General features: G+C 46.4%; 1 protein-coding gene and 2 pseudogenes across 3 annotated transcripts; all 3 read right to left on the bottom strand.

Moving 5' to 3' along the window:
- Positions 1-20: 20 nt before the first annotated feature.
- LOC309622003 (uncharacterized protein CXorf49 homolog pseudogene) lies at positions 21-26489 on the bottom strand (annotated as a pseudogene). Its single transcript has 2 exons — positions 19216-26489; positions 21-4279 (listed from the first exon to the last, which is right to left on the bottom strand). The product of its transcript is annotated as an uncharacterized protein CXorf49 homolog pseudogene (transcript).
- On the bottom strand, positions 13951-15997 carry LOC309622004 (uncharacterized protein CXorf49 homolog). The gene is made up of 5 exons (XM_082409232.1): positions 15775-15997; positions 15169-15245; positions 14855-14900; positions 14229-14270; positions 13951-14124 (listed from the first exon to the last, which is right to left on the bottom strand). The coding sequence occupies exons 1-4, from the start codon at positions 15893-15895 to the stop codon at positions 14230-14232; spliced, it is 285 nt and encodes a 94-aa protein (XP_082265358.1). The 5' UTR covers positions 15896-15997; the 3' UTR covers positions 13951-14124; position 14229.
- Positions 16028-19218, bottom strand: LOC309622002 (uncharacterized protein CXorf49 homolog pseudogene; annotated as a pseudogene). The gene has a single exon. The product of its transcript is annotated as an uncharacterized protein CXorf49 homolog pseudogene (transcript).
- Positions 26490-26858: the final 369 nt, after the last annotated feature.

Below are 26858 nucleotides of genomic sequence, written 5' to 3' on the forward strand. Positions count from 1 at the left end.
GTGTGTGTGTGTGTGTATGTGTGTGTGTGTGTGTGTGAGAGAGAGAGAGAGAGAGAGAGAGAGAGAGAGAGAGAGAGAGAGAGAGAGAGAGAGAGAGAGAGAGAGAGAGAGAGGGAGAGTTGTGTGATTCGGGGCCGGGGTGAGGCAGGGAATTGGGAAGGGAATTGAAAGGCTGATCTCATTAGCACTTTCTCCCTCAGTCAGCCCCAGGCCAGCAGGCAGAGCTGATCTAGGGACAACAGTGGGGCACTGAGAAAGCCCAGGTCCCCTGCAAGGAAGGTCTGGGGAACAGCTAGGAAGTAGGAATCAGGAAGCTGGTGAGTCTAAATACTGAGGCTTTTGGGGGAAGCTTTTAAGGGATCCCCCGACCCAATTCAGCTACCAGCCCTCCCTTCCATCCCAGCCCCAGTCTCGCAGAGGAGGCTGGAAACAGGCCAAGGGTGGAGAACCGGGCCCAGCACACCCGAAGTGCTACCTTAATGTTTGTCCCTAGTAAAAGGAGCCCGACCTGGCATCCTAATGACCCAGTGACCGAGGGGCACCCAATGACGACCCCTGAGGGATGGACAGAGGCAGCATGGGTGAAGACGTGTGTCCTGGGGGCGGTTGGAGCGGGGGTGGGGGAAGAGTGGGGAGAGAGGAGGAGCATGGCCTACTCACTCGGCGCTTTGCGGCTGGGTCTCTATTTGGGTCCTTATCTTCTCCCGCCACCGCCTCAGACTCCCTTGCCCGCCTGGCCACGGATTTCTTCCCAGCGCCGGTGTGCTTGGACTGTTCGGTTCCCAAAGGGACCAAGGTATACCTCTTGGATCTCCCAAGCAGCAGAATACCAGAGATTGGGGGCAAGGTGGCCGGTTCCAGGGCAGTTGCCGAGATTCGCTCTCCCCCGGAAGGGAAGGTTGTCCCCAGGGCAAGTTTGGAGGCTCCCCTGAGGGATTTCTTCTCCTGGGCTCCCTTCTTCCTAGGAGTGACCCGCGGCAGGCCACCTGCAGCAGCAGCAGCAGCAGCAGCTCCCGGGTAGCTGGGCCTGCTGCCCCCCTTCCCCCAGAGCACGCTCCGCATTTTCTTAGGGGAAGAGATGCCCTGCTCTCCCACGTCCTGCGTTTCCACAACCGAAGTGAGTCCTCGTGGAGCCGAGGACAGGGAAGAGCCTGGCACGTGAAGAAAATTCTCCCTGACTTGGAAATTCGAGTGTCTGGGAGTGTCCCCGGGATCCTCGGGTGTGCTGGGCTCGGCCTGGCCTCCTCCTCTGGGGTAAGTGCTCACCGTCATCAGCTGTGTCTCACTGAACTCATCTGAGGACTCGGGGTTGGACAGCAGCCAGGCCAGGCCTTCCTCGGGGAGCCGCTGGCGATCCGCAGCCACGTTCAACCTACGCTTAGGGCCTCTCTCAGGGTTCGCCCAGGCCCGGCCCGCTTCGGGCCCACCGAGGTGGAGAGGGCGGGCCGGAGCTGGCGGCGCTTCCCCACAGCTCTGGTCGGGCGCTCCTCGACCGCCGGGACCCGCCTCGAGGCCGGCCCACACGGCGGACACTTCGAAGGCGGCGCAGCTCGCCGGGGACGGGTGTCTGCGGACGCCCAGCACGTCGCACTTGGCCAGCTGCAGCAAGATGGCCGCCGCAGACTCCTCGTCCAGGAGGTCCCTCGTGTCGTCAGCCGGGGAGCCAGGTCGGCCTTCGGGGCCCCACGGCACCGGCCCTCCCGCTTCCAGCATCTCCCGCTCCGACTGGAAGCCCTCGGGGTCCGGGAAGCCGCCCCCGCCCTCGCCGCTCCGCGGCTCCCCGGGCTCGGGGCCTGGGTCGGGTCCCCATGGGACTGTGGGGCCGGCCGGGCCGACGCCGGCCCGCTCCCCGCCCTCTGGGCCGAAACCCGTTCCCCACACAGACACCTCATCGGGGGAGCTCATGTCGCGACCCTGGCGGCGCCGGAACCGGGGCGACGGTCGATGGCCCGAGTCGCGGTCGCGGGCGCGGTCACGGCGGGTGAGGCGGGCGGCGCTCAGAGGGCAGCGGCAGCCACCTCACGCGCCGCACGAGCTCGCCTCAAACGAGACGACGCGCGGCTTCCAGCGCGCCTCCCACGCCCGCGCCGCGGCCTCCTCATTGGTCCGGGCCCCGCCAACCAGCGGGCGCCTTGTTCGCCTGCCGCCTCGAGGCCTAACCAATGGGGTCGAGGGCCTCTGGTTTGCCCCCAAGCCTGTGGGCGGTCCGGCCAGTGGGCTGGCGAAGGGGATGGTGGGAGTGCCTCCCTCTGTCAAGCCTCTCGGCCCGCCTCCTCCTGTCCCGCCTCCCCTTTCCGGTTAGAGTCACAGCTGCTCTGAGCCTCCGTCTCCCATCTACACAGGGGGTCGGGGAGTTAGGGCGCTGGGCTCCACGGGTGGTGAGGATGAAACGTCAAGATGGAGGCGCTGGACGCCTAGCACGCGCCGAAAGCATTTGCCAGCCTCCCTTCCACCGCAAGCCTTACGACCCGACAGGAGAATGGGCACGGGAGTCCCGCAGTCAGTGATCAGGGGTCGGCCAGAGAGCAAAGGGATCGTATTTTCGTTCTGTAAGGTCTCTGTCTCAACTGCTCCATCAAATGTGGCTCAGCAAACGTTATTGGCAGGCGGGTTTGCCGGACAGACTGGGGTTGGCCTCGCTCCATCAGCCCTTCCCCCGCTCTGAGGCAAATTCAAAGAAGAGGAAATCGCAGTGGCCAGTTACACCCCAAGAGATGCTCCCCACCGCTGATCCTGGAGATGTGAGCTAAAACCACGAATCGGGTTTCACACACTAGGTTGACAACCTTCAAAGAGCTTAACCATTCCGAGGGTGGGAGAGGTTAGGAGCAAACCCCTGTGGCGGTGGTGCAAGAGATCCATTTGGGAGGTAATCTGGCAGAATCCATTGAAAGCAACTTAGTGCCAGCACGGACTCTGTGCCTGGCACTCTTCTAAGCGCTGGGCATAAATAGTAATGCATCCGCGTGACACGCCTAGAACTATAGTACCAACTATTACTGGCCTCTTACCGGTGAGGAAACAGGCACTGAGAGGTTCAGCCACTGGCCCAAGGTCATTCGGCTCGTGGGGATCAGCGGCAGGATTGAAACCAATCAATCTGACTCCAGAGTCCTTGCTTTGAGCCCAAGATCTTAAAACTGGAAGGAAAAATAAAAGCTATTTCCTCTATGTTCCGGCAAGTCCGCTGCCTGGTACTTCTTCCGGAGACACGCTGGTACCTGTAGTGTACAAGAACACAGGCACAAGGGTGTTGGTGATGGGAAAAACTGGGAACACTCCAAATTCCCATCAGTAAGGAAATGGATGAATGCAACGTGGCTTAGCATCCAGTAGCATAAAGCGTGGCAGTCCAAAGGAATGCATCAGGCCATTCTCACAGCCTTCGAAAGCATCCGCCTGACTTCAAACTGTAAGTTGCAGAACGATGGCTTTGGATTCACATTTGTAAATTAAAGCACTTGCGTGCGTGGGCACACACACACACACCAGTCAATCCTATGTAATATATGAGAATTCATTCAAGTATATGTACAAGTATGTTTTAAAGTTTTGAAGGACGCACAACCAAGGCCTACCAGTTGTGATGGCGGTGGGTGTGGATAGCCAGGTGTCTCTCAATTTTTCTTGGAACTGTCAGTTCTCAGCTTCCCTGAGCTGAGCAGTACTGATGTCTGGGGAGTGGTCCCTCTCTTGGTTTCTATATGGCCCATGGATGTTAGAATTTCCCTTGTCTGCCACCCAACTCCTACTCTGACACCCCTCCATTCCTCCCATACCTTCCTTCTGCTCTTTCCCTTTCATACTCCTCTGCCTTCAGTCACCTCTCTCTCCTGCATCCTGCTCTGGCTGACCTCCTGGAGAGTCCTGGGATGTCTGAACCCCTCTTGTCTGTGGAACTCAAAGGCCCAGTTTTCTGGGTCTGCACCTGAGAAGCTGGCCATGCTGGAGAAGTTACAGAGCAGGGGAGATTGGGTGCACTGTAAATCTGCAATCCTCCTCCTCGAGCCTGCCCCCGATGGTGCCTGCCTGTTTGTGGATACCGCCCTCTTCCACTTCTCCCAGTGACTTTTTAAGTCATGGTGTGCTATTTCAAATATGTTAAAATGAATAAGGAAGGATATAGCAAAATCTCCTGCATCCACCAGCATCCTATGAAACATTACCGGTGGATCCAGTGGAAGCCTCCGTCTTCCCTCTCACCATTTCCACTCCCTTCCTCCCTCCCCCATAGAGAGACTCCCAGAACTTCTTCTCACCTTCTCCACTCTCTTCGTCCCTGTGGCTCTCCTACCTGCTCTTCCCCTGCATCCCATACGTCTCCAATGATGTCACTAATCTCTGCTTTACCCCCCTACACTCACCAGGATCCAATACTGGTTTTGACTTACTCTCTTGGCCTGGGGTGGGAGCCAGTGTCAGAGGTTCCTCTTGGCCTTCCCAAGGTGATAGCTCTTACTCCACAGACCAATGACCCAATGTGCAGGTCATTGCTCCAACTGCCAAGTGTATCACTTAGAATTATCAGCTTGGGGACTGGAGAAATGACCACTATGTTGGTCCAGGGACCCAGTCAGCTCACCGTGAACTGATATCTATCCCCAACTCCTTTTACTGCCAGAACCTCATAAGCCCCACTCTAACAGGGCCCCATCATGACACTTTGGGCTTCCGGGATCAATGTCAGCTCAGAACCTGTGGCCAGTAGTCCTAGACATGTCTGTGTCCAGTGCCAGTGTGCAGTCACCCAAGCATCAAAGAAAACTGCTATAAACATTTGCATACAGATTTTTTGCGAATGTAAGTTTTCATTTCTCTTGGGTAAATATCTAGGAGTTAACTTGCTGGATTGAATCGTTAGTGTAGTTTTAACTGTTTCCAGAGCGTCTGTACCATTTTTTGCATTCTCACCAACAATGCAGGGGAGTTCTAGCTGTTCCTCAGTCTCTCTAGCACTTGGTATTGTCTGTATTTTGTTTTTATTTCAGCCATGCTTATAGCTATGTTGTGGTATTTCATTGTGGCTTTAGTTATTTCCCTAATGACTAATGAGGTCAAACATCTTCTCAATAGCTTACTGGCCATCCAGTAAGCACAATGTCAGTTCGATTTTTTTTTTTTTGCTCATTATTTATTGGGTTGTTTGATTTCTTATTACTGAATATCGAATGTTCTTTATCTCTTTCGGATACAAGTTCTTTACCATGTGTGCTTTGCAAATATTGTTTCCCAGTCTGTGGCTTATGCTTTCAAAAACAAAGAAACAGACAACACAATTTAAAAATGGGCAAAGGAATTGATTAGATATTTCTCCAAAGAAGACACATAAATGGCCTACAGGTATATGAAAAATGCTCAACATCACTAGTCATCAGAGAAATGCAATTCAAAACCACAATGAGTTATCACCTCAAAACTGTTAAGATGGCCAGTATTAAAAAAAAAAACAAAACAAAACTTAAAATAGCAAGTGTTGGCAAGGAAGTGAAGAAAATGAACCCCTTGTGCATTGCTGGGGGGAGTGTAAAATGGTGCACCCACCATGGAAAACAGTATGGAAGCTCCTAAAAAAATAAAAATAGAACTCCCATATGATCCAGCATTCCCACTTCCGTATATTTACATTTACATTACAAACTAATTGAAATCAGGATCTTGCATAGATTATTGCACTCCCATGTTCATTGCACCATTATTCACAATAGCCAAGAGATGAAAACAACCTAAATATCTGTCAACAGGTGAATGGATAAAAGGTAGTATATATAATGTATACATATAACAGAATATTATTCAGCCTTTAAAAAGAAGGAAATCTTGCTATATGCTGTAGTATGGATGAACTTTGAGGATATTATACTAAGTGAAGTAAGCCACTCACAAAGGACAAATACTGCATGTTTCCACTTATATGCGGTATCTAAAGTAGTCAAACTCTTAGAAGCAGGAAGTAGAATCCTGGTTGCCAAGGGCTTGGGGGAGGGGGAAATGGGGAGTTGTTGTTCAATGAGTATAGATTTGCAGTCATGCAAGATGAAGAATTCTGGAGATCTGATTACAACAATGTTCATATAGTTAACAACATTGTACACTAAAAAATTTGTTAATAAGGTCGGTTTCATATTATGTGTTTTGGCAATAAAAATAAGTTAAAAAATAAAATGCCTTATTCAGTGGCTTTTCATATATTCCCAGTTGTGCATCTATCACAATCAATTTTAGGATATTTTTGTTAGCCCAAGAAGATGCCCTGTATCCCTTAGCCATCACCCCCTACCCCCCAACCCACCCCAGCCCTATACGCAAGTAATAAACTACTTTCTGTCTCTATGATTTGCCTAGTTAGGAAATTTTGTATAAATGGAATCACACAATATATAGTACGTTTTGTCTGGCTTCTTTCACTTAATATAATGTTTTTGAGGTTCACTCATGTTGTAGCATGTATCAGTACTTCAGTTATTTTTATTGCCAAATAATATTCCATGGTATGGCTATACCACATTTTATTTATACATTCTTCAGTTTATGGGCATTTGGGTTATGTTTAGTTTGGGAATATTATGGATAATATTCCCAAACTAAATGCTGTTACGAATATTCATATACATTTTGAGTTCATGAGTTTTTTTGTGAACATATGTTTTCAGTTCTCTTAGGTAGATCCCTAGGAATGGACATTCTGGATCATATGGTAACTCTATGTTTAACTTTTTAAGAAAATACCAGAATATTTTCCAAAGAGATTCAACTATTTTACATTATCACCAGAAGTGTATGAGGATTCAAATTTCTCCAAATCCAAATATTTGTTATTATCTGTATTTTGGATTATAGCCATCCTATTGTTTTTGCAACATGGTATCTCATTATGGTCTTGATTTATATTTCCCTACTGACTAGTGGTTCTGAACATCCTTTCATATGCTTATTAACCGCTTCTATACCTTCTTTGGTGAAATGTCTATACAAATCTTTTACCCAATTTTTTAATGGGGTCATTTTCTTATTTATTTATTATTCTTATTCTTTATTCTGGATACAAGTTCTTTGTTAGATCTGTGACTTTCAAATATTTTCTCCCAGTCTGTACCTTGTCTTTTCATTTTCTGAATAGTGCCTTCTGAAGCATAAATGTTTTAAATTTTGATGAAGTCCAATTTATCAAGTTTTTCTTTTATGGATCATGCTTTTGGTGTTATATCTAAGAAATCATTGCCTAACTCATGTTTACAAAGATTTTTCTCCTAGGGTTTCTTTTAACAGATTTATAGTTGTAGGTTTTACTTTTAAGTCTCTGATCCATTTTGCATTAAGTTTTGTGTGTGCTGTGAAGTAAGGTTCTAAGTTTGTATTTTTGCATGATATCCAGTTGTACCAGCACCACGTGTTGAAAAGACTATCCTTTCCCCATTGAATTGAGAATCATTGACCATAAATATAAGGAGAGTTCGTTATTTCTGAACTCTCAATTCTGTTCCATTGATCTCTCTCTATGTCAGTACTACACTAACTTGATTATCTGTATTTTTATAGTAAATAGTTTACTATTATAGTAAACTATTACTATAATACTACTAATACTATAGTAGTATAGTATACTATAGTAGTATTATAGTAATAGTTTATAGTTTTGAAATCAGAAAGTGGACGTCTTCCAGGTTTGTTCTTTTTCAAAGTAGTTTTGGATATTCTGTTTTGTTTTGTTTTGTTTTGTTTTTCATTTCCATATGAATTTTTGGATCAGCCTGTGAATTTTTACAAAGAAAGCCTGCTGAAATTTCGATAGAGATTGAATTGAATCTATATATCAATTTGGGGAGAATTACCATATAAATATTGAGTCTTACAACCATGAACATGCAATGCCTTTCCATTTATTTAGATCATCTTTAATTTCTCTCAACAAACATCAATTTGTGTTTCTCAGTGCATAAGTATTACATTTGGTTTGTTAAATATATGCCTAAGCATTTTATTCTTTTTGATGCTATTGTAACTAGAAGTAAGTGTTCCTTAATTTCATTTTTGGATTATTTGCTACATGTATATAGCAATAAAATTTGTTTTATGTATTAATCTTGTATTCTGTGATCTGCTGAACTTCCGTATTAGTTCTACCATTAGAACCATTTTTGTGGATTCCTTAGGATTTTCTGCATATGAAATCATGTCATCTGAGAATAAAAAAATTTCCTTTTTTATTTCCTATCTGGATGACTTTTAGTCCTTCTTCTTCCCTGTTTGAACTGGCTCAAACTTCCAGTGCAATAATGAATAAAAGTAGTGAGCATGTCTTTGTTGCTGACTTTAGGGGAAAAGTATGCAGTCTTTCACTACTAAATATGATGTTAGCTGTAGGTTTTTCATAGATATTCTTTATCATGCTGAAGAAATTTCTTTCTATTCCTAGTTTTTTATTGTTTTTATCATGAAAGGTGGTCGAATTTTGTCACATGCTGTTTCTGTGTCAGTTAATATGATAATGTTTCAGTGCTTTCTTCTTTTAAAATAGTGTATTACATAAATTGATTTTTAGATGTTAAACCAACCTTGTATTTCTAGAATAAATCCCACTTGGTTATGGTATATAATCCTTTTTATATGTTTCTGAATTCAGTTTGTTAACATTTTCTTGAGGGTTATTTCATCTATATTCATGAGAAAGATTGGTATGCAATTTTCTTTATTTTGGATGTCTTTGTGTGTTTTGGGCATCAGGGTAATTGTGCTGGTCTCAGCCAATCGATAGTGATCCTGTCAGCTAGAAATACCTGGAGGCACTCACCTGGACTCCAAGGCGAGCCCCCACAGATATTTCCCCTTTCAGAACCAATGTTGTGGTTGAACTAGCCCTTGTGGTTCTTATTATAATTGCAAGATGCACCTCAGCAGTAACCTTTAGGAAACTTTGAAAGGAGGAAGTTTATTACTCACAAGTCCTGGAGGGTACATGGCATGCCTTGGACCACACAGAAAGGTTGTGGGTGGAGAAAGAGAGCTGGGACCTGGGGTTATGTTTTTATCGGGGTCAAGAGTGAGGGGCCTAGGGTTTCTCAGATTCACTCTTTATTGATGAATTTAAAACAGAATGGGAATTAAAGTACAAGAAGGGAAAAACAAGCAGCCAAAGGGTCAGTTATCTAAGTCAATCAGAGATCTCTAAAACAAAGGAAACTTCAGGGGTGTGGTGGCCTGGCTCTTTACCTAGTCGTGTAGCTGGCAATTTGTTCTTTTTGATATAGCTGTCTTTGAAGTGGTGCCTCAGCAATCAGAAGCTTAATGTCAGGCACTTGCATTACAATTAAAAAAAAAAAACTGTCAGAGGCTCACACTACAGTAATATTGGCCTACTAGAGCTATTTTGAAAGTGTTCATTCCTCTTCTATTTTCTGGAAGAATTTCTGGAGTGTTGCTATTATTTCCATCTGAAATGTTTGATAGCATTCAGCAGTGATGCCATCTGGACAGGAGCATCATTGTGGGAAGATTTTTAATTATTAATTTAATTGACTGTCTATTATTGAGTCTGTTTTGAAGTTTGTGTCTCTCTACAAATTTTTTCATTGCATATATGTGTCTAATTTGTTGGTATAAATTTTGTCATACTATTTTCTTATAATTTTTAAAATTCAATAGGCTCAATGGTGATGTCTCCTTTTTCAGTCCTGATTTTAGTGATTCCTTAGGAATCTCTTTTTTTCTTCTTGGTCAGTCTGCCTAAGGTTTGTGATTTGTTATCTTTTGGTTTCATTGTGTTGTCCAAAAAAATTAATCAATAGTCAATCTAAGAAAAATGGAAATTTTTATTTGAGCCAACCTGAGGACTATAACATAGGAGACAATCTTCAGAAAACTCTGAGGACTGTTCCACCCATTGGAGGTAAAACCGTTATATAAGTTTTTGAGACAAAGTAGCATATTAATAGTTTACATAGTCCAACAAGGCGAGTAGTGGGTATTAATGACCCATTACAGGATTGAGAAAGGAAAGTTACTCTTAAGGAGTTACCTTGCTGGTTCCAGGAGGAAATTTCTTTTCTTTCTTTCTTTTTTTTTTTTTTCTGTTTTTTTTTTTTTTTTGGCGTGTGGGCATTCCTGTATCTTTTAAGGGGATCTAGTTAATGTATAATGTGATGCACAAATCACACTAAAGGGGAGGGGGTAGTGGCTCAAATGGGCAGAGAGAATTTTATGTTTAAAATTTTTCTTGTCCTGCCTGAAAATAATTTTATTTCATTAATTCCACTTTTGATCATTAATCTTTCAATAGGAAGCATTAGGTGATCAAGTATTTGGTCCCTAAATGTTAGGGTGATTCTTTACCTGCCTTGGGTCCATCATGTCCCTTGATGCTGGGTCCTAATAGCCCGGTTCTTTCTTTCCTTTTAGGGGGTGGTACTAGTAAGATGTCTGGCAAGGAATAACGGTCAATTCCAAGTTGTCCAATAGGACTTGCACCAATTTTACCTTGCATGTGCATTGTGCATGTCCATTATTTTATAGAGAACTATAGATGTGATCAATAGTTCCCAGTTGTTTAGATATCATTATCTTAGTAGGAGCAGGTGATACACAGTGCAAAAAACAAGAAACTAAAACTTTATAAGTTACACAAACTGTAATCAAAGTGGGCAATAGGAGGAACAATATCATTAGTAAAGATTTAAGCCAATATCCTCTTGAACCAAACCATTTTCCTAGCATTTCCCTTAAACTGGGAAGAGGATCATTCAGAGTGGAAATCTGATTTTTCAGACGCACCATAAGGGGGGGTTGCATTACAAGACTCATCAGGTATAAAAACACAACATTCACTATGTATTATAGCATAAGCTCCCCCTTGAGAGGTGTTAGAATATTGAGGGCCATGCAATTCTGTAGGACTGCTTTTCTCATCATGGAAATTTCTGAACTGAGCAAACAAATGGCTTGGTTACTATCATTTAAGGATTGCTGGGTGAATTTTGTTAAAGCCTCTGTATGAGTAATGATATCTTCTATTCCAAGTGAAGGAATAAATATTGCAGCCAAATAATCATACCATTGGAAAACTGATTGAACCCAACATGCCAACATTGAAAGCAGAATGACAGCAGCTGTTTTCAAGGCTACCTGTAGGTGACATTGAGCCTAAAGGAAACCAATTGTACACCATCCTAACCAATCTGGGGAGATCCAAGGCCATAAATTTGTTCCATAAACCTATTGGGTCCTGTTAGGAGCTATCCCACCATTTTAACATCTAGTGAAAACCGTCTTTCAGACCTTGAAACATACACCCAAAGGTTATCAAACATTAGATAGGATTAATTTGGGATTTAAAAACATTGACTAATGTGGATCTGATGCCATCGTTCTGCAACTTGCAGCTTGACGTCAGGCGGATGCTTTCGAAAGCTGTGAGAATGGCCTGATGCATTCCTTTGGACTGCCACGCTTTATGCTACTGGATGCTAAGCCACGTTGCATTCATCCATTTCCTTACTGATGGGAATTTGGAGTGTTCCCAGTTTTTCCCATCACCAACACCCTTGTGCCTGTGTTCTTGTACACTACAGGTACCAGCGTGTCTCCGGAAGAAGTACCAGGCAGCGGACTTGCCGGAACATGGAGGAAATAGCTTTTATTTTTCCTTCCAGTTTTAAGATCTTGGGCTCAAAGCAAGGACTCTGGAGTCCCAGAGCAGGGATTAGGATTTGGACATCTTTGGGCATGATTACTCTGCCCACCACACCCAGCTCCCTCTCCAGAGCTCACCTACACCTACCTTCTTTGTTTGTATCAGTTCCCCCCAAGAGTCAGAGAGAGCAGTTGGCCTGTGGTTGGGCTGGTGCTGGTGTGGAGCGGGTGGGGTGGGGAGGGGGCATCTTCCCAGTAATTGGGCAGGGAGCAGAAGCAGGCAGGATGGGGTCTAGGGCTCTCCAGGCCAGCCGCCACTGTCTCCCAGGCTGGAGAAGGGGCTTGAGGGGAAAGGCAAATGGGGTGAACTGAATGAGGGTGGGGTTCTGACCTCCTCCTACACACGGGGGCCAGATGTATGACCTGCCACTATTTCCCTCTGGAACTGGAAAGCTCAGGGCCAAGCCACAGCCTGTGATATACATGTTTCCAGCAACATTTTTCTGTGGTAGTTGGTCAGAACACGGAACAGAGAGATTGTGTGCTCAGTGGAGGGAAGGGAGGCAGGGAAAATGCATCACCAAGGGTTGAGGTCACGCCCTCCCATGTCACCTCCCTTTCAACAAGCTTCTCTATTTCCTCACACTGGTGACCACAGCCCCGAGACCCCCTCTGCCGACAGGCGGTGCTGGTGCTGGTGCTGGACTTCTCCCCGGGCACAAGTTGCCTGCACGTCTCGGTGAGCAGAAACCTCAGCTGGAAGGTCTCTGCCAAACTTAGTTACGCAGACAGCAGCGAGATGTGCTACACCGCCAAGCAATAACCAGTGGATCAGGTTCAGGGTCAAAGCTGTAAACTAAGCAGTCAAGCCCACCTTCTCCAGGGAGGGGTTTGAGTGGAAGGATTAAGTCCCACGAACGTTCTTTTCTCACCCTGAGGTCTGTGACTGTCCCATCCCACATGTGGTCTGTCCGCCTGAGCTCATGCCATGAACTCTGGAAGCGAGTCAGGGTGAGAATATGGGGGAAGGGTGGACCCAAGTGCTTCCCATTGTCCAGGTGCAGTCACTCCTTACTTCCCATCCTCACTGCGCCCATCCCGCCCCTGTCCCGGGTAGCTCATGTTGGGTGGTCTCATATATGGGTCCCCTGATTCTAAGATGAGCTACTCTGAGGAGCCACCCTTCCCAATCTCATTCCATCCACACCCACAGTAGTTGTCAGACATCATAGGATCACAGAGTAGGATCGAGAGCCTCCTCCAGCGAATCCAACATTTTGAGCATCCCGACACCCTGTCGTGGGGTTTGGTGACTTCTGCATCATCCCCCTCCTATGTTTTGGGAATTTAACAACAACCCTTGAACAAAACAGATCCGACCCTTGCTTTTGCTCATTCAATGCCTTACAGAACCTGGACCAGCCTCTACTCCCTTTACTCCCTGAATCACATCTTTCTCCCTCAAGGGAGATTATCCCTGATTACTTTTATTCACACACAGGGACACACAGTCACCAACCTGGAATGTCCTATCTACCATCATACCCCCTTTTGTGTAGCAAAACACCGGTCTTTCGGGAAGGCGGTCAGGCAGAACCACCCTCGCCTCACTCAAACACAAATCTGTCCCTCTGAGTCTCAGGCTGGTACAGCCCTGGGTCCCGGCTGAGGGAAGGAAGTGCTCCCCAACCTCCAGTGAGGGGGAAATCGAACATGGAGTTCAGACTCAGTCTCGTGTGTCCTAAAGAGGCAGTCTGGGAGATTGAGCTGGGACACGGAAATATCATTTCCAGGAAAATCTGTGTCATGGGGCGGGTGGAAGAGTATTTGACGGGGACCATGCAAGAACACAGACCTACTAACCACACTTGCCATAGAACCTGACGGGCCAATTTCCACTCAAGGGTATAGAGACGACCAGGCTGGAGGAGGGTGGTCAGCTGGCTAGGGCAGGGAGGATGTGAAAGCTTCCAGATTGGAGCTCTGGAAGGGGGTCATGAGTTCCTGCTGATGGGGAGGGGGAATGGCAGAGATGAATGGGAACCGCCAGACCCCAAAGGAGGAGGGGGGTTTGGAGAGAACTAGAAGAGGGCCTTCGGGGGAAAGGGAGGACGTGCCAATGTGGCCTGGCAGAGCACACACAGGACCCAGACCTGGGACACTCCGCTGGCTTGACTGCAGGGATGGTAGCAGAGGCTGGCCCAGAGTCCCCACCACAGGATGCCAGAGATACTGTTCTGGAAAAGGCTCTGACGTGGAGCAGCGCCCCGCCCCGGCCCCCTACCCCTACCCCTACCCCTCCAGAGAGAAGGCAGAACACAGAACACAGAATAGGAGAGGTACTTTAATTGGAAACTGCTGTGAAACTGGGGCGGGGCGGGGGCAAAACAAGGGGGAGAGGAAGCCCTAGCTGAGGCAGAACAGGAGGGAACGAGCTTGGCCACAGCTCCCGGGCCCCAAAGGTACCAGCTGCTCCTCTTGCAGGAAGACGCTGGGCTCAACCTGTGAAACAGCGGAGTCAGGGAAGAGCCTCAAGCCAGGGCCAGCCCCCAGCCCTGCTCAACAGCCAGGACTGTGGGAAGGGGTACGGCGTGTGTAACACTCACTTCAAAGGGTCTGGAACTTGTCAGCCTGGTACTGCATGGCGGCTGCAACAGGGACAGGCATTAGCAGGCGCTCCAGACAGAGGGATATAGAAGCCCGTCCCCCTATCCCCGTGAGGAACCGCCTAGCCCTGCAACCTGAAACCCCCTCCAGACCCGATGCAAAGAGCTCTGGGCCTGATCACTCCCCACCACCCAAATTGAATGTGGAACCGGTTCCTAAAGGGAAACAAAATGTGCCAGCAGCTCTCATGCTGTGGGCCGTGCCACAACCAGTCAGAACTCGTCACACAAACAAACAAACAATCCAACAAGAACCTTAGAAGCCACACCAAGCAGCAGTTCAAGGAAAAAATCAACGAGGCATCTCTAAAAGTCCTATCAGAAGGAGATTCCCTAGGACTGGTCTGGTTGGCAAAGTGTGCATGCAGTCCAGACAGTACTTTGCTACTTGTACACACGCCCAGCTGTACATGCACAGCCGGCTCCAGGGCCAGGCCTGCTAGGTTCTCCTCCCCACAGGGATGTTGGTCCCTGCGAGGCCGACTGCACCTGCAGCCCACCCCCACCCCAGGTGCCCACCTGGGTTCTGCACTAAGACACCGCTCTCCGTCCCTGGTTCCTCATACCAAGTTGCTCCTTAAGGTCGTCTATTTCTCTCTGTAGCACGAGACACTAGGCCAGCAGACACAGGAGGAAGAGAAATGATTAGTATACTCTGGCCTCCTCTCTCCTCCACCTTCTCCTCTCTCCAGGGCCCTCCATCCCAAAGCCGGGTGGCTAGACTGGCAAGGGCTCCTCAGTGGAAAGGAGGTGGGCTCCCCTCCGTGGGGTACGCGATGGGGGCAGGGGAGGGGGGGCCCCACACATGTCAGTTGAACTTGGACCCAGATCCCGCCCTCGAGTTTGGGCCTGCATTTCCAGGAGCCAGAGGAAGCATTACCCAAGGACAGCCCGGCGTTCCCAGTGGCTGCTGCTGCCTTTCCGGTCTTGGGGGATGGTCAAGTGGCTCCCGGTCACCTGAGAGGGAAAGGACACACAATCCAGCTTCCCAGGCTCCCAGTGAGGTGGAAAGGGCCAAGCGGGGTCTAACGTGAGGTGAGGCAGCACCACCCTCCGCTGGCAACAAGCCGCCCCTGCTCTGCCCAGCAGCCCGAACCTTCTCTCTGGGCCTGCCTCCCCTGTTCCCCGGGGGCAGCCATTTCGCCACCGCGGTCCCCAAAGACTGTGGCTCTGGATTCGACCCTCCCAGAGCTGCAGCCACAGCCAGCACGTGGGAGAGCAATGTGGGCGAACAGGACTTAACAGAAAAGGCTGTTCCCCTGCAAGTCTACACCCGGAGGAGCTGTTTGGGGCACTGCCACCGATCACCCCGGCCGCACAAACCCCACACAGAGGATGATGTGGCTCAAGGCCAGCCCTGCCAGCACCCCGTCTCCTGTGGGAGAAGCTGCCTGGGAGCAAGGCTGTGCCCCCAGCAGAGACAGAGCCAGAGGTTTCTGTCCTCAACCCCTCTCCCCTCCCCTCATATCAAACCCACGACACTCACCTGAGGGGACAGGCCCCCTGGGCATGACTTCTCCTGGGTTCAGGGCCAAGGGCTCTGAGTTTCCTGGATCTTGGGGGCCTCTGGTGTTGAGGTCGCCACTGCTGGCTTTTCCACGATGCATGCGTGGAAAAGATGTGCCTGGCCTGTAAGCTGGCAGCTGAAACAAGAATTTCTCACCGATTTGGACTAAGGATGTGTGTGTGTGTGTGGGGGGTGTGGGGTGTGTGTGGGGTGTGTGTGTGTGTGTGTGTATGTGTGTGTGTGTGTGTGTGTGAGAGAGAGAGAGAGAGAGAGAGAGAGAGAGAGAGAGAGAGAGAGAGAGGGAGAGTTGTGTGATTCGGGGCCGGGGTGAGGCAGGGAATTGGGAAGGGAATTGAAAGGCTGATCTCATTAGCACTTTCTCCCTCAGTCAGCCCCAGGCCAGCAGGCAGAGCTGATCTAGGGACAACAGTGGGGCACTGAGAAAGCCCAGGTCCCCTGCAAGGAAGGTCTGGGGAACAGCTAGGAAGTAGGAATCAGGAAGCTGGTGAGTCTAAATACTGAGGCTTTTGGGGGAAGCTTTTAAGGGATCCCCCGACCCAATTCAGCTACCAGCCCTCCCTTCCATCCCAGCCCCAGTCTCGCAGAGGAGGCTGGAAACAGGCCAAGGGTGGAGAACCGGGCCCAGCACACCCGAAGTGCTACCTTAATGTTTGTCCCTAGTAAAAGGAGCCCGACCTGGCATCCTAATGACCCAGTGACCGAGGGGCACCCAATGACGACCCCTGAGGGATGGACAGAGGCAGCATGGGTGAAGACGTGTGTCCTGGGGGCGGTTGGAGCGGGGGTGGGGGAAGAGTGGGGAGAGAGGAGGAGCATGGCCTACTCACTCGGCGCTTTGCGGCTGGGTCTCTATTTGGGTCCTTATCTTCTCCCGCCACCGCCTCAGACTCCCTTGCCCGCCTGGCCACGGATTTCTTCCCAGCGCCGGTGTGCTTGGACTGTTCGGTTCCCAAAGGGACCAAGGTATACCTCTTGGATCTCCCAAGCAGCAGAATACCAGAGATTGGGGGCAAGGTGGCCGGTTCCAGGGCAGTTGCCGAGATTCGCTCTCCCCCGGAAGGGAAGGTTGTCCCCAGGGCAAGTTTGGAGGCTCCCCTGAGGGATTTCTTCTCCTGGGCTCCCTTCTTCCTAGGAGTGACCCGCGGCAGGCCACCTGCAGCAGCAGCAGCAGCAGCAGCTCCCGGGTAGCTGGGCCTGCTGCCCCCCTTCCCCCAGAGCACGCTCCGCATTTTCTTAGGGGAAGAGATGCCCTGCTCTCCCACGTCCTGCGTTTCCACAACCGAAGTGAGTCCTCGTGGAGCCGAGGACAGGGAAGAGCCTGGCACGTGAAGAAAATTCTCCCTGACTTGGAAATTCGAGTGTCTGGGAGTGTCCCCGGGATCCTCGGGTGTGCTGGGCTCGGCCTGGCCTCCTCCTCTGGGGTAAGTGCTCACCGTCATCAGCTGTGTCTCACTGAACTCATCTGAGGACTCGGGGTTGGACAGCAGCCAGGCCAGGCCTTCCTCGGGGAGCCGCTGGCGATCCGCAGCCACGTTCAACCTACGCTTAGGGCCTCTCTCAGGGTTCGCCCAGGCCCGGCCCGCTTCGGGCCCACCGAGGTGGAGAGGGCGGGCCGGAGCTGGCGGCGCTTCCCCACAGCTCTGGTCGGGCGCTCCTCGACCGCCGGGACCCGCCTCGAGGCCGGCCCACACGGCGGACACTTCGAAGGCGGCGCAGCTCGCCGGGGACGGGTGTCTGCGGACGCCCAGCACGGCGCACTCGGCCAGCTGCAGCAAGATGGCCGCCGCAGACTCCTCGTCCAGGAGGTCCCTCGTGTCGTCAGCCGGGGAGCCAGGTCGGCCTTCGGGGCCCCACGGCACCGGCCCTCCCGCTTCCAGCATCTCCCGCTCCGACTGGAAGCCCTCGGGGTCCGGGAAGCCGCCCCCGCCCTCGCCGCTCCGCGGCTCCCCGGGCTCGGGGCCTGGGTCGGGTCCCCATGGGACTGTGGGGCCGGCCGGGCCGACGCCGGCCCGCTCCCCGCCCTCTGGGCCGAAACCCGTTCCCCACACAGACACCTCATCGGGGGAGCTCATGTCGCGACCCTGGCGGCGCCGGAACCGGGGCGACGGTCGATGGCCCGAGTCGCGGTCGCGGGCGCGGTCACGGCGGGTGAGGCGGGCGGCGCTCAGAGGGCAGCGGCAGCCACCTCACGCGCCGCACGAGCTCGCCTCAAACGAGACGACGCGCGGCTTCCAGCGCGCCTCCCACGCCCGCGCCGCGGCCTCCTCATTGGTCCGGGCCCCGCCAACCAGCGGGCGCCTTGTTCGCCTGCCGCCTCGAGGCCTAACCAATGGGGTCGAGGGCCTCTGGTTTGCCCCCAAGCCTGTGGGCGGTCCGGCCAGTGGGCTGGCGAAGGGGATGGTGGGAGTGCCTCCCTCTGTCAAGCCTCTCGGCCCGCCTCCTCCTGTCCCGCCTCCCCTTTCCGGTTAGAGTCACAGCTGCTCTGAGCCTCCGTCTCCCATCTACACAGGGGGTCGGGGAGTTAGGGCGCTGGGCTCCACGGGTGGTGAGGATGAAACGTCAAGATGGAGGCGCTGGACGCCTAGCACGCGCCGAAAGCATTTGCCAGCCTCCCTTCCACCGCAAGCCTTACGACCCGACAGGAGAATGGGCACGGGAGTCCCGCAGTCAGTGATCAGGGGTCGGCCAGAGAGCAAAGGGATCGTATTTTCGTTCTGTAAGGTCTCTGTCTCAACTGCTCCATCAAATGTGGCTCAGCAAACGTTATTGGCAGGCGGGTTTGCCGGACAGACTGGGGTTGGCCTCGCTCCATCAGCCCTTCCCCCGCTCTGAGGCAAATTCAAAGAAGAGGAAATCGCAGTGGCCAGTTACACCCCAAGAGATGCTCCCCACCGCTGATCCTGGAGATGTGAGCTAAAACCACGAATCGGGTTTCACACACTAGGTTGACAACCTTCAAAGAGCTTAACCATTCCGAGGGTGGGAGAGGTTAGGAGCAAACCCCTGTGGCGGTGGTGCAAGAGATCCATTTGGGAGGTAATCTGGCAGAATCCATTGAAAGCAACTTAGTGCCAGCACGGACTCTGTGCCTGGCACTCTTCTAAGCGCTGGGCATAAATAGTAATGCATCCGCGTGACACGCCTAGAACTATAGTACCAACTATTACTGGCCTCTTACCGGTGAGGAAACAGGCACTGAGAGGTTCAGCCACTGGCCCAAGGTCATTCGGCTCGTGGGGATCAGCGGCAGGATTGAAACCAATCAATCTGACTCCAGAGTCCTTGCTTTGAGCCCAAGATCTTAAAACTGGAAGGAAAAATAAAAGCTATTTCCTCCATGTTCCGGCAAGTCCGCTGCCTGGTACTTCTTCCGGAGACACGCTGGTACCTGTAGTGTACAAGAACACAGGCACAAGGGTGTTGGTGATGGGAAAAACTGGGAACACTCCAAATTCCCATCAGTAAGGAAATGGATGAATGCAACGTGGCTTAGCATCCAGTAGCATAAAGCGTGGCAGTCCAAAGGAATGCATCAGGCCATTCTCACAGCTTTCGAAAGCATCCGCCTGACGTCAAGCTGCAAGTTGCAGAACGATGGCATCAGATCCACATTAGTCAATGTTTTTAAATCCCAAATTAATCCTATCTAATGTTTGATAACCTTTGGGTGTATGTTTCAAGGTCTGAAAGACGGTTTTCACTAGATGTTAAAATGGTGGGATAGCTCCTAACAGGACCCAATAGGTTTATGGAACAAATTTATGGCCTTGGATCTCCCCAGATTGGTTAGGATGGTGTACAATTGGTTTCCTTTAGGCTCAATGTCACCTACAGGTAGCCTTGAAAACAGCTGCTGTCATTCTGCTTTCAATGTTGGCATGTTGGGTTCAATCAGTTTTCCAATGGTATGATTATTTGGCTGCAATATTTATTCCTTCACTTGGAATAGAAGATATCATTACTCATACAGAGGCTTTAACAAAATTCACCCAGCAATCCTTAAATGATAGTAACCAAGCCATTTGTTTGCTCAGTTCAGAAATTTCCATGATGAGAAAAGCAGTCCTACAGAATTGCATGGCCCTCAATATTCTAACACCTCTCAAGGGGGAGCTTATGCTATAATACATAGTGAATGTTGTGTTTTTATACCTGATGAGTCTTGTAATGCAACCCCCCCTTATGGTGCGTCTGAAAAATCAGATTTCCACTCTGAATGATCCTCTTCCCAGTTTAAGGGAAATGCTAGGAAAATGGTTTGGTTCAAGAGGATATTGGCTTAAATCTTTACTAATGATATTGTTCCTCCTATTGCCCACTTTGATTACAGTTTGTGTAACTTATAAAGTTTTAGTTTCTTGTTTTTTGCACTGTGTATCACCTGCTCCTACTAAGATAATGATATCTAAACAACTGGGAACTATTGATCACATCTATAGTTCTCTATAAAATAATGGACATGCACAATGCACATGCAAGGTAAAATTGGTGCAAGTCCTATTGGACAACTTGGAATTGACCGTTATTCCTTGCCAGACATCTTACTAGTACCACCCCCTAAAAGGAAAGAAAGAACCGGGCTATTAGGACCCAGCATCAAGGGACATGATGGACCCAAGGCAGGTAAAGAATCACCCTAACATTTAGGGACCAAATACTTGATCACCTAATGCTTCCTATTGAAAGATTAATGATCAAAAGTGGAATTAATGAAATAAAATTATTTTCAGGCAGGACAAGAAAAATTTTAAACATAAAATTCTCTCTGCCCATTTGAGCCACTACCCCCTCCCCTTTAGTGTGATTTGTGCATCACATTATACATTAACTAGATCCCCTTAAAAGATACAGGAATGCCCACACGCCAAAAAAAAAAAAAAAACAGAAAAAAAAAAAAAAGAAAGAAAGAAAAGAAATTTCCTCCTGGAACCAGCAAGGTAACTCCTTAAGAGTAACTTTCCTTTCTCAATCCTGTAATGGGTCATTAATACCCACTACTCGCCTTGTTGGACTATGTAAACTATTAATATGCTACTTTGTCTCAAAAACTTATATAACGGTTTTACCTCCAATGGGTGGAACAGTCCTCAGAGTTTTCTGAAGATTGTCTCCTATGTTATAGTCCTCAGGTTGGCTCAAATAAAAATTTCCATTTTTCTTAGATTGACTATTGATTAATTTTTTTGGACAACACAATGAAACCAAAAGATAACAAATCACAAACCTTAGGCAGACTGACCAAGAAGAAAAAAAGAGATTCCTAAGGAATCACTAAAATCAGGACTGAAAAAGGAGACATCACCATTGAGCCTATTGAATTTTAAAAATTATAAGAAAATAGTATGACAAAATTTATACCAACAAATTAGACACATATATGCAATGAAAAAATTTGTAGAGAGACACAAACTTCAAAACAGACTCAATAATAGACAGTCAATTAAATTAATAATTAAAAATCTTCCCACAATGATGCTCCTGTCCAGATGGCATCACTGCTGAATGCTATCAAACATTTCAGATGGAAATAATAGCAACACTCCAGAAATTCTTCCAGAAAATAGAAGAGGAATGAACACTTTCAAAATAGCTCTAGTAGGCCAATATTACTGTAGTGTGAGCCTCTGACAGTTTTTTTTTTTTAATTGTAATGCAAGTGCCTGACATTAAGCTTCTGATTGCTGAGGCACCACTTCAAAGACAGCTATATCAAAAAGAACAAATTGCCAGCTACACGACTAGGTAAAGAGCCAGGCCACCACACCCCTGAAGTTTCCTTTGTTTTAGAGATCTCTGATTGACTTAGATAACTGACCCTTTGGCTGCTTGTTTTTCCCTTCTTGTACTTTAATTCCCATTCTGTTTTAAATTCATCAATAAAGAGTGAATCTGAGAAACCCTAGGCCCCTCACTCTTGACCCCGATAAAAACATAACCCCAGGTCCCAGCTCTCTTTCTCCACCCACAACCTTTCTGTGTGGTCCAAGGCATGCCATGTACCCTCCAGGACTTGTGAGTAATAAACTTCCTCCTTTCAAAGTTTCCTAAAGGTTACTGCTGAGGTGCATCTTGCAATTATAATAAGAACCACAAGGGCTAGTTCAACCACAACATTGGTTCTGAAAGGGGAAATATCTGTGGGGGCTCGCCTTGGAGTCCAGGTGAGTGCCTCCAGGTATTTCTAGCTGACAGGATCACTATCGATTGGCTGAGACCAGCACAATTACCCTGATGCCCAAAACACACAAAGACATCCAAAATAAAGAAAATTGCATACCAATCTTTCTCATGAATATAGATGAAATAACCCTCAAGAAAATGTTAACAAACTGAATTCAGAAACATATAAAAAGGATTATATACCATAACCAAGTGGGATTTATTCTAGAAATACAAGGTTGGTTTAACATCTAAAAATCAATTTATGTAATACACTATTTTAAAAGAAGAAAGCACTGAAACATTATCATATTAACTGACACAGAAACAGCATGTGACAAAATTCGACCACCTTTCATGATAAAAACAATAAAAAACTAGGAATAGAAAGAAATTTCTTCAGCATGATAAAGAATATCTATGAAAAACCTACAGCTAACATCATATTTAGTAGTGAAAGACTGCATACTTTTCCCCTAAAGTCAGCAACAAAGACATGCTCACTACTTTTATTCATTATTGCACTGGAAGTTTGAGCCAGTTCAAACAGGGAAGAAGAAGGACTAAAAGTCATCCAGATAGGAAATAAAAAAGGAAATTTTTTTATTCTCAGATGACATGATTTCATATGCAGAAAATCCTAAGGAATCCACAAAAATGGTTCTAATGGTAGAACTAATACGGAAGTTCAGCAGATCACAGAATACAAGATTAATACATAAAACAAATTTTATTGCTATATACATGTAGCAAATAATCCAAAAATGAAATTAAGGAACACTTACTTCTAGTTACAATAGCATCAAAAAGAATAAAATGCTTAGGCATATATTTAACAAACCAAATGTAATACTTATGCACTGAGAAACACAAATTGATGTTTGTTGAGAGAAATTAAAGATGATCTAAATAAATGGAAAGGCATTGCATGTTCATGGTTGTAAGACTCAATATTTATATGGTAATTCTCCCCAAATTGATATATAGATTCAATTCAATCTCTATCGAAATTTCAGCAGGCTTTCTTTGTAAAAATTCACAGGCTGATCCAAAAATTCATATGGAAATGAAAAACAAAACAAAACAAAACAAAACAGAATATCCAAAACTACTTTGAAAAAGAACAAACCTGGAAGACGTCCACTTTCTGATTTCAAAACTATAAACTATTACTATAATACTACTATAGTATACTATACTACTATAGTATTAGTAGTATTATAGTAATAGTTTACTATAATAGTAAACTATTTACTATAAAAATACAGATAATCAAGTTAGTGTAGTACTGACATAGAGAGAGATCAATGGAACAGAATTGAGAGTTCAGAAATAACGAACTCTCCTTATATTTATGGTCAATGATTCTCAATTCAATGGGGAAAGGATAGTCTTTTCAACACGTGGTGCTGGTACAACTGGATATCATGCAAAAATACAAACTTAGAACCTTACTTCACAGCACACACAAAACTTAATGCAAAATGGATCAGAGACTTAAAAGTAAAACCTACAACTATAAATCTGTTAAAAGAAACCCTAGGAGAAAAATCTTTGTAAACATGAGTTAGGCAATGATTTCTTAGATATAACACCAAAAGCATGATCCATAAAAGAAAAACTTGATAAATTGGACTTCATCAAAATTTAAAACATTTATGCTTCAGAAGGCACTATTCAGAAAATGAAAAGACAAGGTACAGACTGGGAGAAAATATTTGAAAGTCACAGATCTAACAAAGAACTTGTATCCAGAATAAAGAATAAGAATAATAAATAAATAAGAAAATGACCCCATTAAAAAATTGGGTAAAAGATTTGTATAGACATTTCACCAAAGAAGGTATAGAAGCGGTTAATAAGCATATGAAAGGATGTTCAGAACCACTAGTCAGTAGGGAAATATAAATCAAGACCATAATGAGATACCATGTTGCAAAAACAATAGGATGGCTATAATCCAAAATACAGATAATAACAAATATTTGGATTTGGAGAAATTTGAATCCTCATACACTTCTGGTGATAATGTAAAATAGTTGAATCTCTTTGGAAAATATTCTGGTATTTTCTTAAAAAGTTAAACATAGAGTTACCATATGATCCAGAATGTCCATTCCTAGGGATCTACCTAAGAGAACTGAAAACATATGTTCACAAAAAAACTCATGAACTCAAAATGTATATGAATATTCGTAACAGCATTTAGTTTGGGAATATTATCCATAATATTCCCAAACTAAACATAACCCAAATGCCCATAAACTGAAGAATGTATAAATAAAATGTGGTATAGCCATACCATGGAATATTATTTGGCAATAAAAATAACTGAAGTACTGATACATGCTACAACATGAGTGAACCTCAAAAACATTATATTAAGTGAAAGAAGCCAGACAAAACGTACTATATATTGTGTGATTCCATTTATACAAAATTTCCTAACTAGGCAAATCATAGAGACAGAAAGTAGTTTATTACTTGCCTATAGGGCTGGGGTGGGTTGGGGGGTAGGGGGTGATGGCTAAGGGATACAGGGCATCTTCTTGGGCTAACAAAAATATCCTAAAATTGATTGTGATAGATGCACAACTGGGAATATATGAAAAGCCACTGAATAAGGCATTTTATTTTTTAACTTATTTTTATTGCCAAAACACATAATATGAAACCGACCTTATTAACAAATTTTTTAGTGTACAATGTTGTTAACTATATGAACATTGTTGTAATCAGATCTCCAGAATTCTTCATCTTGCATGACTGCAAATCTATACTCATTGAACAACAACTCCCCATTTCCCCCTCCCCCAAGCCCTTGGCAACCAGGATTCTACTTCCTGCTTCTAAGAGTTTGACTACTTTAGATACCGCATATAAGTGGAAACATGCAGTATTTGTCCTTTGTGAGTGGCTTACTTCACTTAGTATAATATCCTCAAAGTTCATCCATACTACAGCATATAGCAAGATTTCCTTCTTTTTAAAGGCTGAATAATATTCTGTTATATGTATACATTATATATACTACCTTTTATCCATTCACCTGTTGACAGATATTTAGGTTGTTTTCATCTCTTGGCTATTGTGAATAATGGTGCAATGAACATGGGAGTGCAATAATCTATGCAAGATCCTGATTTCAATTAGTTTGTAATGTAAATGTAAATATACGGAAGTGGGAATGCTGGATCATATGGGAGTTCTATTTTTATTTTTTTAGGAGCTTCCATACTGTTTTCCATGGTGGGTGCACCATTTTACACTCCCCCCAGCAATGCACAAGGGGTTCATTTTCTTCACTTCCTTGCCAACACTTGCTATTTTAAGTTTTGTTTTGTTTTTTTTTTTAATACTGGCCATCTTAACAGTTTTGAGGTGATAACTCATTGTGGTTTTGAATTGCATTTCTCTGATGACTAGTGATGTTGAGCATTTTTCATATACCTGTAGGCCATTTATGTGTCTTCTTTGGAGAAATATCTAATCAATTCCTTTGCCCATTTTTAAATTGTGTTGTCTGTTTCTTTGTTTTTGAAAGCATAAGCCACAGACTGGGAAACAATATTTGCAAAGCACACATGGTAAAGAACTTGTATCCGAAAGAGATAAAGAACATTCGATATTCAGTAATAAGAAATCAAACAACCCAATAAATAATGAGCAAAAAAAAAAAAAATCGAACTGACATTGTGCTTACTGGATGGCCAGTAAGCTATTGAGAAGATGTTTGACCTCATTAGTCATTAGGGAAATAACTAAAGCCACAATGAAATACCACAACATAGCTATAAGCATGGCTGAAATAAAAACAAAATACAGACAATACCAAGTGCTAGAGAGACTGAGGAACAGCTAGAACTCCCCTGCATTGTTGGTGAGAATGCAAAAAATGGTACAGACGCTCTGGAAACAGTTAAAACTACACTAACGATTCAATCCAGCAAGTTAACTCCTAGATATTTACCCAAGAGAAATGAAAACTTACATTCGCAAAAAATCTGTATGCAAATGTTTATAGCAGTTTTCTTTGATGCTTGGGTGACTGCACACTGGCACTGGACACAGACATGTCTAGGACTACTGGCCACAGGTTCTGAGCTGACATTGATCCCGGAAGCCCAAAGTGTCATGATGGGGCCCTGTTAGAGTGGGGCTTATGAGGTTCTGGCAGTAAAAGGAGTTGGGGATAGATATCAGTTCACGGTGAGCTGACTGGGTCCCTGGACCAACATAGTGGTCATTTCTCCAGTCCCCAAGCTGATAATTCTAAGTGATACACTTGGCAGTTGGAGCAATGACCTGCACATTGGGTCATTGGTCTGTGGAGTAAGAGCTATCACCTTGGGAAGGCCAAGAGGAACCTCTGACACTGGCTCCCACCCCAGGCCAAGAGAGTAAGTCAAAACCAGTATTGGATCCTGGTGAGTGTAGGGGGGTAAAGCAGAGATTAGTGACATCATTGGAGACGTATGGGATGCAGGGGAAGAGCAGGTAGGAGAGCCACAGGGACGAAGAGAGTGGAGAAGGTGAGAAGAAGTTCTGGGAGTCTCTCTATGGGGGAGGGAGGAAGGGAGTGGAAATGGTGAGAGGGAAGACGGAGGCTTCCACTGGATCCACCGGTAATGTTTCATAGGATGCTGGTGGATGCAGGAGATTTTGCTATATCCTTCCTTATTCATTTTAACATATTTGAAATAGCACACCATGACTTAAAAAGTCACTGGGAGAAGTGGAAGAGGGCGGTATCCACAAACAGGCAGGCACCATCGGGGGCAGGCTCGAGGAGGAGGATTGCAGATTTACAGTGCACCCAATCTCCCCTGCTCTGTAACTTCTCCAGCATGGCCAGCTTCTCAGGTGCAGACCCAGAAAACTGG

Source organism: Balaenoptera borealis (genome assembly GCF_965194805.1).
Source record: "Balaenoptera borealis genome assembly, contig: HAP1_SCAFFOLD_1368, whole genome shotgun sequence".
NCBI classification, from domain to species: Eukaryota; Metazoa; Chordata; class Mammalia; order Artiodactyla; family Balaenopteridae; genus Balaenoptera; species Balaenoptera borealis.